We start from the raw sequence: 15,530 nt of genomic DNA, 5'->3' as shown, positions 1-15,530 counted from the left end.
ATTGGTGAAAATCATGTTGTTCTTATTTACCCTGCTCAACATAATGCAGGCTTAGAAGTAGAACAAATACATTGCAGACATAATATGTAGAAAGAAATAGGGACGTCTTAAGTTATTGGCTTTGGAAACCTAAAGAAAAAAATATGGGGAGATCATAAATAAGAAATTGTAAGTATATCTTTTATCTTTAAAGGAATGTGCTAAAAGAATTGCAAAAGTTTCAGCAGAAGCCAAATTGGAAATTGATGAAGAAACTTATCTAAGCTCATTCAAACCTCACTTAATGGATGTAGTGTATACCTGGGCAACTGGAGCTACGTTTGCCCATATCTGCAAAATGACAGATGTCTTTGAAGGTATGGTTAAATTTTGTACACACATACATACACACATATATATATCTTTTTTTTAATTTCAGATTAATATGAGGGTATAAATGATTAGGTTACAGTGTTTGCATTTGTTAGGAGGTGTGTCATGTACCCTTACATTTTGCCTATTAGGTGGGAGCATACCAATCTCCCTCCCTTCACCCTTCTCCCCTCTTTCCCCTTCTCCCATCTTGAATTGAGTTTTCTCTTGTGTAGGCATGTATTAGTTTATCTACTGGCTTCATACTGGTAGGACACAGATATCTCTGATATAAAAGATACACTTAGGATGGTATTATTTTAACTAAGTAAGACCAGTGTAGAGTAGAACCTTCATAGTTGACCACCACCTTAAGTTGACTAATTTTCATGGACCAGATGTGCTCCTCATGTGCATATCAATACAATAGGCCTAATTCCTTATGTTGACCAGTTTCTTTTTTTAATTTTTTTTTTTTTTTTTTGAGATAGAGTCTCACTATGTCACCCATGGTAGAGAGCCATGGCATCACAGCTCATAGAAACCTCAAACTCTTGGGCTTAAGTGATTCTCTTGCCTCAGCCTCCCAAGTAGCTGGGACTACAAGCGCCTGCCTCAGTGCCCAGCTGTATTTGTTGTTGTAGTTGTCATTGTTGTTTGACAGGCCCTCGCTGGGTTCTAGCCTACCAGCTCCGGTGTATGTGGCCGTTGCCCTAGCTGCTGAACTACAGGCACAGGGCCCTGAATGAAATTTTATTTCTTTTTCTTTTTTTTATTTCTTTGCCCCGCCTCCTCCCCCCCAATGAAATTTCTTAATGGACTATATCATCTCCATCCACATATAATTCATGCTTGGAGGAATGGTAAGAAGGTTCATGATGGGCTCGACATCTGTGGCTCAGCATCTGTAGCTCAGTGGCTAGGATGCCTGCCACATACACTGGAGGGTTTGAATCCAGCTCAGGCCTGCCAAGCAACAGTCACAACTATAACCAAAAACTAGTCGGCAATGTGGTGGGCGCTTGTAGTCCCAGCTACTTGGGAGGCTGAGGCAAGAGAATCACTTGAGCCCAAGAGTTGGAGGTTGCTGTGAGCTGTGATGCTACGGCACTCTATTACCAAGGGTGACCAGCTTGAGGCTCTGTCTCAAAAAAAAAAGAAAGGAGGTGGCACCTGTGGCTCAAAGGGTTATGCCGGACCCATATGCCAGAGGTGGCGGGTTCAAACCCAGCCCTGGCCAAAACTGCAAAAAAAAAAAAAAAAAAAAAAGGTTCATGATGGGTACCAATAGTAGAGTGTGAGAAGAGGGAAGCATGACATACTTCACCTCATTCATGAACAATGCTTTACTTTAGCATAGGAACCCAGGTCTCCATATGGTAGCTTATGTTTTTCAGAGGGACAAAGATAGTTACAGTACCACCCCTCTTCAGTTTGACATCTTTTTAGAACATAGGGATGAAACTAATAGCTGTTCTGTGTCTAAATAATCCTAAGACTTGTTAATTTAAAAGTTAATGTTTATATAATACCTGTTTCTCTGAGAAGTCAAAACACAATGACAGAAAACAGTAGTGATACATTGCATATATTTTAATTCATTTTGTATGTGCATGTGTATATATATATATACGCACACATACACATACACATTTTATCCATTACAAATCCATAGATAATATATATAAATTACTATAAGTAATCCTTTGTGGATTACTTTTCTGTATTTTCTGCTTAAATGGAAAAATTATCACAGTATGGAAAATAAATCCTAAGCTGTGAAATTGAAGACAGTTTGGTTCTTACTGGATGCCACCTATGAATTGACCTTTGCACATAGCACTCCTGAAGTGTTATTCTGTCCCCTTTCAGTTTCTCAGAGGCTTTTTCTACATCACATTTTACTTGAAATCTAAGTTTGAAAATTCAAGTTCAGTTTTATAGCTATAACTTGAAATTGAGTCTGACATCAGATCAGTTTTTGTGCTTTTTCTGGTCTGGTTGCCATTAGATTATTTCTAAAATTGGAATGGGGGCCAGGCATGGTGGCTCATGCCTGTAATCCTAACTTTGGAGGCCGAGGTGGGTGGATTGCCTGCGCTCTGGAGTTTGAGACCAGCCTGAGCAAGAGTGAGACCCCATCTCTAAAAAAAAAAGTAGCTTGGCTTTATGGCTGTTGCCTGTAGCCTGTAGTCCCAGCTACTTGGGAGGCTGAGGTAAGAGACTAGCTTGAGCCCAAGAGTTGAGGTTGCTATGAGCTATGACGCCATGGCACTTTACCAAGGGCTGAGTGAACTCTTATTTCAAAAAGTAAAGAGTAAAATTGGGATGGGCTATGTAGTAGCTCTTAAAAAGTTTTGGTATTAGCAGGAAAAATTAGCTGGGAACCTTGATTTACTTAGTATAGTATTTCCTTTTTCCAGTATACTATTTCTCCCTCTCTTTTTTCCATGTTATTTAGTTCTTTCATTTCAGAATGGCCATTCTCTCTGCATCTTGTTACTGTACATGCTTTAAATGATTAGTAAAACACTATAATCAAAGTTCTAGCTCATAGTACAGTGTGTCTGTTATTTTTACAAACAAAATAATTACACTGGGACTTTTAATTTACTGTGTTCAAACTATATTTGTTCTTAATAAGTATCTTCATTTTCTTTTTATGTGAAAGTAAAACTATGTGATCATTTAATATCCTGAGCCTCTAAAGTGGTTTTACAGTATTCTTCAAACAATAACTGAGACTAGTTAATATTGTAATGATAAAAACCATTTATTTTGGAGATTCTGATTCAAGAGAATGTTTATAATGTGGTTCAGTTGAAGAATTTTGAAGTCTTTATATAAATAATTATTCTGTTACCACCGTGAAAAAAATGATAGCATATAGTTACTTTTATTTCCATTAAACTATAATATATTAAACAAAATATTTGTATGGACTGATGCCCTGAGTCTGAGACTACTACTCTAGTGTGAGTTGATCTTTTGTGACCAAGACAGAACCTTTCAGTGTTTATTTCTGACTATGCATAAACAATACTGTACTCTTACCTGTGTGTGAATAATGAGGGATAAAGGGATCAGGAAGGCGACTGTGATAGATGATAGAACAAACTTTTTACTTCTGCCTGCCATAGGTTTTTAAAGCACATGTTGTGAAGTGTATACCCTAAGTGTGTCCCCACCATATTTTCTCTTGCTTGCCTTTCAGTTGTCAGTTTTATCCTTTCCTAAGACAGGGTACATCAGTGTCACGAGAGATTTTCCAGTGGGTTTAAAAATACTGTTGTTAATAATAGTAGAATAACATTTTGTTAACACTACATATGTATTGTTTCCATGTTTGAATTTTGGCACAGTTGTAGTGCTAAATGTTGTAGGAATTAGTACCTAATTCATTTGATGAATAATTCTGAGACCATAATGGGAATGAGGCAGGGTACAGGGCAAGCAAGAATCTCTGCCTTCAAGAAGGAGTTCAGCCCAAACTCAGATTTAGAGCTAAGTAGTTGCAGAATCTACATGTGATCCTAACCTCAGGCCAAACTAGATAGGAATGTTAGAGTTTAGGGAATGCCAGACGCTGAAGATAGAAATACCGTTCAGGGAAATCTGCTGCTTTCTGTTGTAAATGAGAGTGATGCTATTTTGGTATTGAACCAGATAAGGCTGGTGTTTATGAAAAATGCCCTGAAATGTAAACATGTATTCCCAAATGTCCCTCCACACATATATTAATTTCCAAAGCTAGAAATTATATCCATACAGTGGTACAGCTTTTAGCTATAAAAAGGAAAAGACTACCAATTCATGCTACAGTGTAGACGAACCTGGAACACATTAAGCTTAGTGGAAGAAGGCAGATAACAGAGGCCATATACTATGTTAATTTCATTTATATGAAATGTCCAGAATAGGCAAATTTATAGAGACAGAAAATAGATAAGTGGCTGCCATGAGCTACAGGGAGGGCAGGATTGAGTGTGACTGTTTAATAGAAACAAGGTTTCTTTGGGGGTGATAAAAATGTTCTAAAATTAGATGATGATGATGGTTATACAAGTAAAAACCACTGGATTTTATACTTAATAGAATTTTTTTAAGGGATGTGAATTATATCTCTAAGTTCTTCTGGGATGATGATGTAAACTTGAATTTTTTTTTTTTTTAAAGGTCAGTGACACTAAATTGTACACTAAAACATGGTTAAAATAGTGAATTTTATGTTCTGTTTATTTTGTCACTATTTGAAAAATAAAAAGGGCCATGAGTAGAAAGAATTCAATTTTCTCTTTCTCTTCTGACAGGGCCAGAAGAAAAGACTGGTAAACCAGCTGTTAGGTTGTTAGGCTCATTTCTGTTTCTGGTCCACTTCAGATAGCCTCGGATGGATCATGGCTTTGAAGCTTTTGGCTAGCCCAGTGTTTTTCCACTTTTTTAATCTCATGGCATACTTAAATTGTTAATCCAAAGAAAGAGTTAAAAAAAGAATATATTCACTGTGCTTTGAATGTCTTTTGAAAATAATTTAATTAGTGGTCTTTAAAATTTTTCCATGGCGTACCAGTTGAAAATCACTGTTCTAGCCCCTGGTGAGGTTGGTCCTAATTGATGAGGTGGAATCATTTCCAAAGCTGGGAGTAATGAGAGCCCTTTGATTACAGAGAACTGTGGTAGGTAGCAAGGAGGCTAGATAATTCACTACTTAACAGCAGTCTTCATTAATCCCTGCGGGGAGCAGACTCTGTGCTCCAGACAGCTGTGGATGGTTAGTTTGTGTTGTGCACACACACAGTGATCTGTTGATGAGACTCCGTGTGACAACCAGAGCCACTGTATATACAGCCCTGTACGTACTGGCCTCATTTTCTTAGTTGTTCTCTTGTTACTGAAACTGTGTCAGAACTAAATTTTCCAGAAATTGAATCGAAGTGTTTACAAAGTGTGCTTGTGGCAGTGCTCTCTGGCCTGGATGTGTGATTATTTGCCTTTAGTTTATTCTTTTTCTTAATAATTTACTTTGTATGATTTCATCTCTGATAACTTGCAGATTTTAATTATGAGCATGAGTTACTTAAATTTATAGAAATACTAAAACAAGATGAGATTCTGTCTCTTGGTACACATTTGAAATCAGAGCAATGTTTGTGAGAGTGACTGCCTGGCTTTTTGGTGCCCTACATAGCAGAAGACTTTGTAAAGGATTTCATTTCAGTCCTAAGTGACCTGTGAGAATCTTTTCTGTTCTTTTGTTAAAGGGCTATATATTTGTATTTTAAGCTGCTACCAAATTTAATTCCCTTTGAATAGAATTGTTTGCATAACTTTGAGTATCTGGTTGCACAGGTAATGCAACATTAATTGCTTTCTCCATCCCAGACCCTACCATCTTTCTAGACACCCAGAAATTTCTGCACCTGGATTTCTCCTTTCATTGTGAGGTAGTATTAGAGCTTTGTGTTCTTAGCAGCTGGAAAAAAAAATGGAAATAACCAGTAGACCCAACATTTAATGATGTGTTGTATTGTTGAAGCTTAGAAAGCACCTTACACACATTATTTCAGTCATTTCTCACAATAACTCCATTACGTAGGCATTATTATTATCTAAGTGAAGAAATTCTTTTTCATAGTTAATAGAGGAGATTTGGAAGGAAAGATAATGAGTTTATTTTTTGGAAATGTTGAGTTTGGGCTCCCTGTAATATATCTGGGTTATCATCTTTTTTTGGCAATAGTATCTAACTAGAATAGCTTATTTTTGTAGAATTTTATTTTTATAACTAAGGCCTATTTATAAAAAATAAGTGAGAGTTGCTTTCATTTGTTTAAAAGTGGTACAGCAGAAACCTGGGTGATAGGCTGATGATTGAAGTTTGTACATATTAAAGGTATCACTGAGGGTCCACAAGTGATTATCATAATACTAAAAAACAAAATCACACATGGACCATCCAGAACCAAATCATCATGGCTGAAGCAGACTCGCTAGAGCTTCCTACTAGGACTTGAATGACTAATATCAGAAGGTTTACAAGAAGGTAGAAAAGCAGAGGGGTGTAGGCTCCCCAGCTACCCACATGACTACTGCGCTGTACAAGAGTATCCAGTGGAAGGGGCGTGTAGGAGCTCAAGTCTTGTCCCATCCAGGGGAAGAGATAAAGGTGCTATCCATTTGTGAAGCCATAAATTTACCAGTGGAGGTAGGGGATCCTGCCTTCTGGTTCCAGAGCAGCTCTTGGCCATCTGATTACCTGCCATCTGTTCCCAAGAAATAGGGTGGTAACCTTTTCTTTACTCTATTTGTAAAGCTGGGGTTTTTTTTTTTGAGACAGAGCCTCAAGCTGTCCCCCCTGGGTAGAGTGCGGTGGCATCACAGCTCACAGCAACCTCCAACTCCTGGGCTCAAGCAAGTCTCCTGCCTCAGCCTCCCAAGTAGCTGGGACTACAGGTGCCCACCACAATGCCTGGCTATTTTTTTTTTTTTTTTGGTTGCAGCCATCATTGTTGTTTGGCGGGCCCAGGCTGGATTCGAACCTGCCACCTTGGGTGTATGTGGCTGGCGCCTTAGCCACTTGAGCCACAGGCACTGAGCCGTGAAGCTTCTTTGTTGTGTTTGCTCATGGTTTTGCTTTCAGTTCAGCCCCTTCTTGTACTACTTACTACAACCTCAAGGTGTTCTGTGCATTTTTATTTCCTTATCTCACCTTGGGTAACTCCTTTAGATGTAATTAAGACCTTTAAGTTTTGTTTTCAGGCCATTAATTGAGCTTCTCCTTCACCATTCCTTGTCTGTTCTTTCTGTAGTTAATTTGCTCAGGCAAGTCATAGCAAAAAAGAAAAAAATTCAACTTTTATACCATTTCCACTTGTAAAAGTCTAGGATTCTTCTTCCATGAACTCTTAGCCCAAGGTTGAAAGGGAAGCCATTGCTCTAAAGAGTAGCCAGTATAGGCAGTTGTCTCTACCATTTCAAGTGGGGGGTCAGAAGACTTGGTTTCTAATTCTAAATGTAAAATCAGACCTGAACTTGAAAGATACTAAACACCTCTTCCATTTTTCATCTGTAAAAAATGTAAGAATAGAGATGCACAAGGCAGAACCAAAACAATCTCAGCTACTTCCTAGCCTAAGTCCATAGCCGGAAAAGGAGAACTCTCTGATGGGCCCTGGGGAAAGGTCCTTTCTAAGCAGAGTGGCTGTGTCCTCTCCACATTCAAGTGCTAGTGGGAAGTGTTAGTGAGTGGGCTTCAGCCACGGTGATTTGGTTCTGGGTGGTCCATTTGTGATGGACCAGTGGCTAGTGATGGTCCTCATACTTGGAAACAGTGTCTTCTGCGAAATCACTGTTTTCCTTGTTAAAAGTCACAAGTAAAAGCAGCGATAAGTCTCTTTATTTTTTATTTGTTCTGTTAATTATCAAAACCTTGAAATAGTTTATTCAGGTAAGAATGAGTTGCCTCAATAACAGGAAGTACCCTCTAGGTAGATATCACATAGCCACTTCTTTAGTCTCTTAGAGGCATGCTGTGGAGAGGACATAGCCACTCCACTTAGAAAGGCTTTCTCTGGCTCGTCACCCATAGCATGACGGCCACACCAAGGCTAGGGGGTTCAAACCCAGCCCAGGCCTGCCAAACGGTGACAACTACAACCAAAAAAAAATAAATAAATAAAGCCAGGTGTTGTGGTGGCCTCCTGTGGTCTCAGCTACTTGGGAGGCTGACACAAGAGAATTGCTTAAGCCCAAGAGTTTGATGTTGCTGTGAGCTGTGACGCCACAGCCCTCTATGGAGGGTGACACAGACTCTATCTCAAAAAAACAAAAAGAAAGAACCTTTCCCCAGGGCCCATCAAAGAGTTCTCCTTTTCTGGCTATGGAAATAGATTAGGAAGCAGCTGAGATTGATCTCGGTTCTGCCTTGTGCATTAGTACCCTGGATCCTTCTAATAATTATCTTTCTGTATTCCTGTATTTTTGCAGAAGTGTTCTACTGCAGGATAATTAAGTTGTATGGATTGGTGCCACCAAGAACCATAGTCTCTATCCTCAGAATTATAGCAAACCTTCCTAGTAATAGGAGTATTAGGAAATAATTACTGAGTATCAGCTGTTTCAGGCGCTTTATACGTGTTGCGGATTTAGTCTTTATGACAGCTGGTTAGTACTTTCTATTGACTACAATCCCTCAGGTGGTAAATGGTATACCTGAAATACAATTCTACCTCCAGAGACTCTTGTCTTCTCTCCAGGACTTCTTTCTGGACTTCCTCTGCCTCTTCTCTTAGAGGTGAGTCTAGTCTTTCTATAGAGCTCATCAGGATTGCTTCAGAAGGGAGAAGCCATGAGCCCTCTCTTTTTACCTAGAAACTCATGTACTTATATTCTTTTTCCTTATTCTTTCCTCTTCAGAGGAAGGACCATCCTTCTTCCTGTTACTCTGAATCCTGGGGTCTCCTCCACAATTTCTGCCACTCTCCTCAATCCGTCATATCCTTAACTGCTGCCATTTTGGCATATAAATACTCTTGAATTTCTCGTCCACACCTTCTCTAGCTACCAACATAATGATTAAGAGCTCAAATCCTGCTCACCTACTAGAGAAATGATCCTGGGCAAGTTTTACTCAGCTGTGCCTCAGTTTCTTTGGGGAAGATAAGGGCTCCCACCTCATTGTGAGGATAACAGAATGCATGTAGAGTGCCTAGCACATGGCATGTAATAAATGTTAGCTGCTGCCATCATTTCGTATTAACACTTACATAATTGCTCTTGTCACCCTCAATACCTTCTCTTTTTTATTTTTTTTTTGAGATGGAGCCTCAAGCTATCGCCCTGGGTAGAGTGCCATGGCATCACAGCTCACAGCAACCTCCAACTCCTGGGTTCAAGCGAGTCTCCTGCCTCTGCCTCCCAAGTAGCTGGGACTACAGGCGCCCGCCACAACGCCTGGCCATTTTTTGGTTGCAGCCATCATTGTTGTTTGGCGGGCCCAGGCTGGATTTGAACCCGCCACCTTAGGTGTATGTGGCTGGCGCCCTAGCCACTTGAGCCACAGGCGCCGAGCCAATACCTTATTCTCTTGTCACCCTCAATCCCTTATTCTTTTATAACCAGGGTCTTGGGAAGTAAAGTCAAGAATAGACCACCTTTAGTTCCTTACCTCCCATTTTCTTCTTAGTCCACAGTAATCTCTTACCCTCTCACTGAAATTACAAGTCACAAGTGACTGTCTGGTTGCCAAGTTCAGAAAACAGACCCTTCACCTGACTGGGAACCCACTTGTCATCTGTTAACAACGCCCTATTTCTTGCATCCTGCTAATATAAATTCTTTGGAATTACCTAGTAATGAAGATTTCTACTGAAGTGAAGAGTTTAGAGTAAGGCCAAAAACATATTCATATATTTACAGTATTATTTGAAAAACACAAACTGGGCTAGGTGCGGTGGCTCGCACCTGTAATCTTAGCACTCTGGGAGACTGAGGCCAGTGAATTGCTTGAGCTCAGGAGTCTGAGACCAGTTTGAGCAAGAGTCAGACCCCATCAATACTAAAAATAAGAAAAACTAGCCAGGCATTGTGGTGGGCACCTGTGGTCCCAGGTGCTCGGGTGGCTGAGCCCAAGAGTTTGAGGTTGCTGTGAGCTATGGCACCAAGGCAACAGAGTAAGACTCTGTCTCACAAAAGAAAAAGCACAAACTGTAATTATAAATTGAAAATTACATGTTACAGAAAACGAGAACCTCTGTAATATGGTTAAATTCTTGAGCTCCAGAATTTTACTGTCTGGATTCATATCCTGAATCCTAGCTCTGACCTTGGTCAAATGACATATGTAACTTCTCTGAATTTCTTTTTCTCCTTGTAAAATAGAAGTAACAGTATTTGTCTCATGGAACTGTGAGGACCAAATAAGAGATTTCACATAAAATACAGAGTACAGACCTGCCATAAAATAAGTGCTCAGGAAATGCTGGACATCACAAGATTTTTTTCAAAATGTATTCAAACTTAATTTCTCCTTTCTGGGATGCCTGTGTGTCTTTATAAACATAAAATGTTTATAATATAAATATTACTCTCCTAGAATATGTTGAAGCTCTCAGGGTTACAATGTGCCTATGTGAGGGTGAGATCTCACTCTTGACCCTAGTGTTTGATAGTTGAATTTCATGGGATTTGGTTCTCTGTTCTGGCTATAGCTTTTTGCTATTGATCCTCATCTAAGGAGCTTTCCTCTGCAAGGAGCTAAATAAATAACTTTATACAAACGTATAGTGAAACACGATATAATTGAGGACTGGGGGTTTGCTCCAACAACTGTGTGGACCTTTTTATGGGAGGAGAGAAGGGACATAAAAGCTACTTGAATATTGGATCTATAATGACCTTACAGTCTTCCAGAGATTTTGTCCTTTTCAAAGAATTTGTGCATATCTTACCTCAAGTGAGATAAATTCGGAATGAATAGAGCTAATCCTTTAAAATTTTTTTATTACTGTTAAAAATGAAAAAGGAAGTAAAATACTTTGGCATAAAGGCCCAGATTGTAGAGCTAATTATAATTAGCAGCAGAGTCTAGGCTACAACCCATGTGTCCCTCCTTCAACTCTTGAACTACAGCTAAAATAAATGAATATCGTACATGTAGGAGATGGTTTCCTTTTAGATGGGACACCCCCATTTCTCTTTTGAGGGACTTCTTTGTTGGTTTGATCCTCCTCTTTGACCTGTCTCATCTCATAAACCTCCTGCCGCCTGAAATAGCATTTGTGTGTTCTCATTGCTGTGGCCCAGAGGTGTATTCAGAAACCAGACATTTTGTCCTTCTTGGCCTGGCTGTTGTTAGTGCAGTATTTCTCGGGTTCCTGGATACCCCACTGGAAGAGAAGGTACTCTGAATGTGCATAGGCATGTCCTGCTGGACCCAGTTATTAGGTAAACAGCTTGGACTCTGCCCTTGTCCAAGCTCAAATTCCGTTCTGCCTTATGAGTTTAATCATTCAGCTGCCCCGTGGGGCACAGTGGAACATACAAAATATGGAGGGCATAAAAAGGCAAGAAGGAGTCTCACCATTGAGCAATGAATATAAGAACTTGATGAATGTTAACAATTTATTACAGTGTGGCAAAGAATTATAAAGACCTCCCAAAGTGTAAGTTCATTGTTCTTACAGATTGCATTTTGAGAACTGATGATATTCCTTATACATTTCAGATAATAAAAACTGAAGTCCTAAGGAGTTTTTAATTTAGGCAGGCAGTAGTAGCATTTAGGGAAAAGATCTCGGGCCCTTCTTTGCACAAGTGTGACAAAAGTAAAGCTGTGTTTACGACTTCAGCATTCAGACACTTCTCAGAGTCAAGACCCACAGGAAGAGGCTTATTCTCTATTGTGCTTTCTCGAGGACACACTGTGTAAAACACTGAGGAAAGCGTCTAAAGTCAGGAAGAATGAGTGCTTGCACCTTTAAAATGACAAATGTGATTGTTACTCTCCTGCTTAAAAATCTGTTGTATTCTCTCTCCAGGATAGTAGGGGTGGAGCCTAAGTAGGCCACACGGAGGGTCCTTGAATAGATGGCATTTGTTGGGCTTTTCTGCATTGTCTCAGTGGTCTTCTTTTTGCTGCCTACCAGAATGCCTCATCCTTACAAGCACAGATTAAAAGTCATTTGCCAGCCTTCACCCAAAGTTTCTCTCTCCTCTGCTCCCTACCTCTGTAATTGCCATTATCTACACATTTTTAATGAATCCATGTGTCTACCTTTAGTCAGAGGTGGGAATTAAACCTTTGATCTTAGTGTTCCTGACACCTAGCAGGCAGCCAGTCAAGTTTGCTGTCTGATTTACTTCATGGGAGATTACTGAGAGTATTATTATCCCATGTTGTCCTGTCTTGCCTCATACAAAAAATCTGCTATTCCTGATTATTTTCATTTAACAAGTGATTTGTTTTTTTCTGTCCAGGCAGCATAATTCGTTGTATGAGGCGCTTAGAAGAACTGCTTCGACAAATGTGTCAAGCAGCAAAAGCCATTGGAAACACTGAGCTGGAAAATAAATTTGCAGAAGGTCAGTATCTATTTCATAAGGTTTTTCTAATAATTTAGGCAAATCTTGTGAGACTTGAGCCCTTGACTACAACCTAGGAGGACTTTTTGAAATGCTGGGTTCTCACTGAGAGCCTTCTACTAGTGTTTCTATGGAATTTTAGTGTTTGTGAAGGGGGGAGTACTTTATATATGTCTCATTTACATGTATTTGTGTGCACTTAACTATGTGACAGGCATTGTTTTAAGCGTTAGAGGACATAGTGAACAAAAAGAAATCCCTACCTTCGTGGAGCTTACATTCTAATGTAGGGAGATAGTAAACAAGTCAATAATTAAATTTATCAAATGGTAGACAGTAGCGAACTGGGGGATAGATAAGATGGTCTGGATGAAGGTGGCAGTTGGGGCCTCCATATATTCTTGATATGCTTGAGTGACTGGCAAGAGGCCAGCATGGCTGAAGCAGAGTGAGTAGAGCAGTGTGGGTGAGAGGAAGAAAGGAAATGGCCATGTAAAAGCCTCTTGGGCCCAGGCTTTGTACTGTGTAGCAATTACAGGGTTGGAACACAACACTTTTGTGCTCTAACTTGGACTTTACAATGTTAATTCTTGCTGTTGCATTGAGAGCAAGCCTGTATAGTAGCAAGGTGGAAGCAGGAGACCAGATCATGAGGCAGTGAGGGCAGGGGACATAAGCATGCTTGTGAATAGCTTTGTCATTTACAACTAATCTTCACCAAGAAAAAGGATGATGAGTTAAAGTATCAAAGAGTGGCAACCACATTGTTGCTCCAAGCCAGTTGATGATAGTGATTTCTACAAACAACTTAGTGTTCTCAGAAGTTTGCAAAAACTGACTTAGGTTTTTGCATTAGGTTTCCATAATGTTGATAGAGGCCGGCTTAATCACTTGGGGTTTAAGTGTAGATATAAGTCATAAATAAAACCTTTACTGCCTCAGTCCAGAAACGGTTTCATATGGTAACTGGAAATACGTTGATGTAGGTTGAAAATCCAAGCTTTTGGATAAACTTCTGACAGTTTAATCCTTCCCAGAATTCGTTTTTCTGAATAGTTTTAGACATCACCATCCCTATCCCCAGGGGTACTTTCTAAGTGTTCCACCTCTTGGAGGTGGCTATTTTCCATCCTGCTCTCTCAGTCCATTTAATCAGGATTGTTGTGATGTCTTTACAACCCCAAGAGGGAGAAATGAGTGTTTGGTGGTCTTAAAAGGATAAAACTTTATCTTCTTTTCTCTTAGGAATCACCAAAATCAAGAGAGATATTGTGTTTGCTGCCAGCCTCTACTTATGAAGTGTCAGCTAAAGGAATGTGGTATCTTACATTATTCACCACCTGTGTAATTACAGTTGACTACAAATGGCTCATGTGTTGATTTGCTTCTCCCGTCTCAAGACAGTTATCCTCCAACATTTCAATCTGTATTGTATTTCAATTAAACATTCTATGAAAGCATATTACATACACATCTATACATAAGCATTACATTTTTTTAATTAAAAAATGTACAGGAGGGGCATTGTTTTGGTGGAAGGCTTGAAACTGTTTAATGAACTTAAAGCTATTAGATAACCATTACGTTAAATGTAACTATATACACACAGATAAAGTGGGCATCCAAGAGGCATAGCAGCAGCAGTCCTTTAAGGCCTGTACACTGGGAAGAAAGGCATCCTCTTGCCTTCTGGTAGCAAGAAAGCAGGCCAGCTTCACCTGGGCACCATGCAGCCCTTCAAGGCTGGTGATTGTTCCGATAGTGATTCTCAGCTGTTGGTGTTTCATGCAGAGTTGTATGGGAGTCCTCCTCTTTCCTTTCTTTAAAAGGAGAACGTCTCTCTTTGAAGAAATCTGATACATATACAGCCTATAAAGAGCAGATTATATTTAGGGTAAGATATTTTAATGGTATAACTTACACAAGTTTAAAAACCATATACAAAGTTGCAGTAATTAGCCTCCTGCATAAAATAAGTATAAATAAAAGTGTGTAATTAGAGGGGTACAAATTAAGGATATAGAAAACTAATGGCTAATAGGAATACTTTTTGGAGATTATTCCAAATTGAGAGTTGCTTTGTTATGTCTTTAGCAGTTTCATTTTGCTGACACTTAGACCTAGTAACTTCATATAGATTAGTGTTTTCAATTCATACCAAAAAGGAAACTTTATAGCAAGAACCTTTTACAGTAAAAATAGTAAGATTTTTATAATTTTTACGAAGTGTAACCTAGTTTTTGCCTGCTGGCTACCCAAATATGACTTAATAATGTGTTAGTTTTATGCACTAGGAATTTTTTCACTGGGGATTTTTTCTAATTATTTATCCAAAAGTTTAATATCAACAAACAGGCTCCTGCCCTATATACTTACAACTAATATTGCAACCAGTGCTCCTTGAATGAGTCCAGTCAACACATCGCTCCAGTGGTGTTTGTAATCAGAAACTCGAGAAAGGCCCACATAAATGGATGCAGCAACAAGACCAAATTGCAGTGTGGGGCGTAAGAGTCTTGCCCAGTCTCCTTTCATCCTGGCTTGAAGATAAAGCTGAAAGAAAAGATAAAAATAAAATAGTTTCCCCTGAAGAGTTGGCATTTAAAATGATTATTAATTATTACATATGGAATAAGACTTATTTAGGTAAGCATTCACATATGTATTAATGCCTAAAAGTTAATCCTTTTAAACAAAAGGAGAAAAAAACAATGCCCTGGTAACTTTTGTTTGTAAGTATTTATTGCCTATCTGCCTATACCTTTCAAAAAGTAAACAAGGCAAAGGTCCCTGTTTATGACTTTCTAGACAGGATTTCACAGGCATCTCCTCCCCTCACAATTTGGGTTATAATTCTGATGGTCAGCGGCCAGTGTTGCCTTTAGTTCTGAGTCTTGGGATAAACTACTAGTATTCTGGGAACAGGTTGCCCTTGCTCTACCTAGGGACTATTCACCAATTTACTTAAGAGCTCTGCTAGCCTCAAACTGTTTAACAGGGCAATTGAGACTAAATCATCTGCTTTCATAAGTATATATAATCTTCCCAAATAATTAAACAGGTTGTAGTTTAGTCATGATCAAGTAAAGGAATGTATT

General features: G+C 39.2%; 2 protein-coding genes across 2 annotated transcripts in view; one reads left to right on the top strand and one right to left on the bottom strand.

Annotated features, from left to right (window-relative positions):
- Window positions 1-13,961, top strand: part of MTREX (Mtr4 exosome RNA helicase) — an 87,695-nt gene extending 73,734 nt beyond the window's left edge. Inside the window, exons 25-27 of the mRNA XM_012812084.2 lie at window positions 194-356; window positions 12,328-12,432; window positions 13,678-13,961. Coding sequence (XP_012667538.1) covers window positions 194-356; window positions 12,328-12,432; window positions 13,678-13,730 — 321 coding nt within the window. The 3' untranslated portion in view covers window positions 13,731-13,961. The remainder of the gene's footprint in view (window positions 1-193; window positions 357-12,327; window positions 12,433-13,677) is intronic.
- The window catches only part of PLPP1 (phospholipid phosphatase 1), a 98,542-nt gene continuing 96,847 nt past the window's right edge, over window positions 13,836-15,530 (bottom strand). The window contains exons 5-6 of the mRNA XM_003782766.2: window positions 14,809-14,985; window positions 13,836-14,301 (exon numbers count right to left, since the gene is read on the bottom strand). Coding sequence (XP_003782814.1) covers window positions 14,170-14,301; window positions 14,809-14,985 — 309 coding nt within the window. The 3' untranslated portion in view covers window positions 13,836-14,169. The remainder of the gene's footprint in view (window positions 14,302-14,808; window positions 14,986-15,530) is intronic.

This window comes from Otolemur garnettii, unplaced genomic scaffold (assembly GCF_000181295.1).
Source record: "Otolemur garnettii isolate 467f Iridium unplaced genomic scaffold, OtoGar3 scaffold00005, whole genome shotgun sequence".
Classification (NCBI taxonomy): Eukaryota; Metazoa; Chordata; class Mammalia; order Primates; family Galagidae; genus Otolemur; species Otolemur garnettii.
The sequence above is the reverse complement of the archived record's forward strand: the minus strand, read 5'-3'. Positions and strand labels throughout refer to the sequence as shown.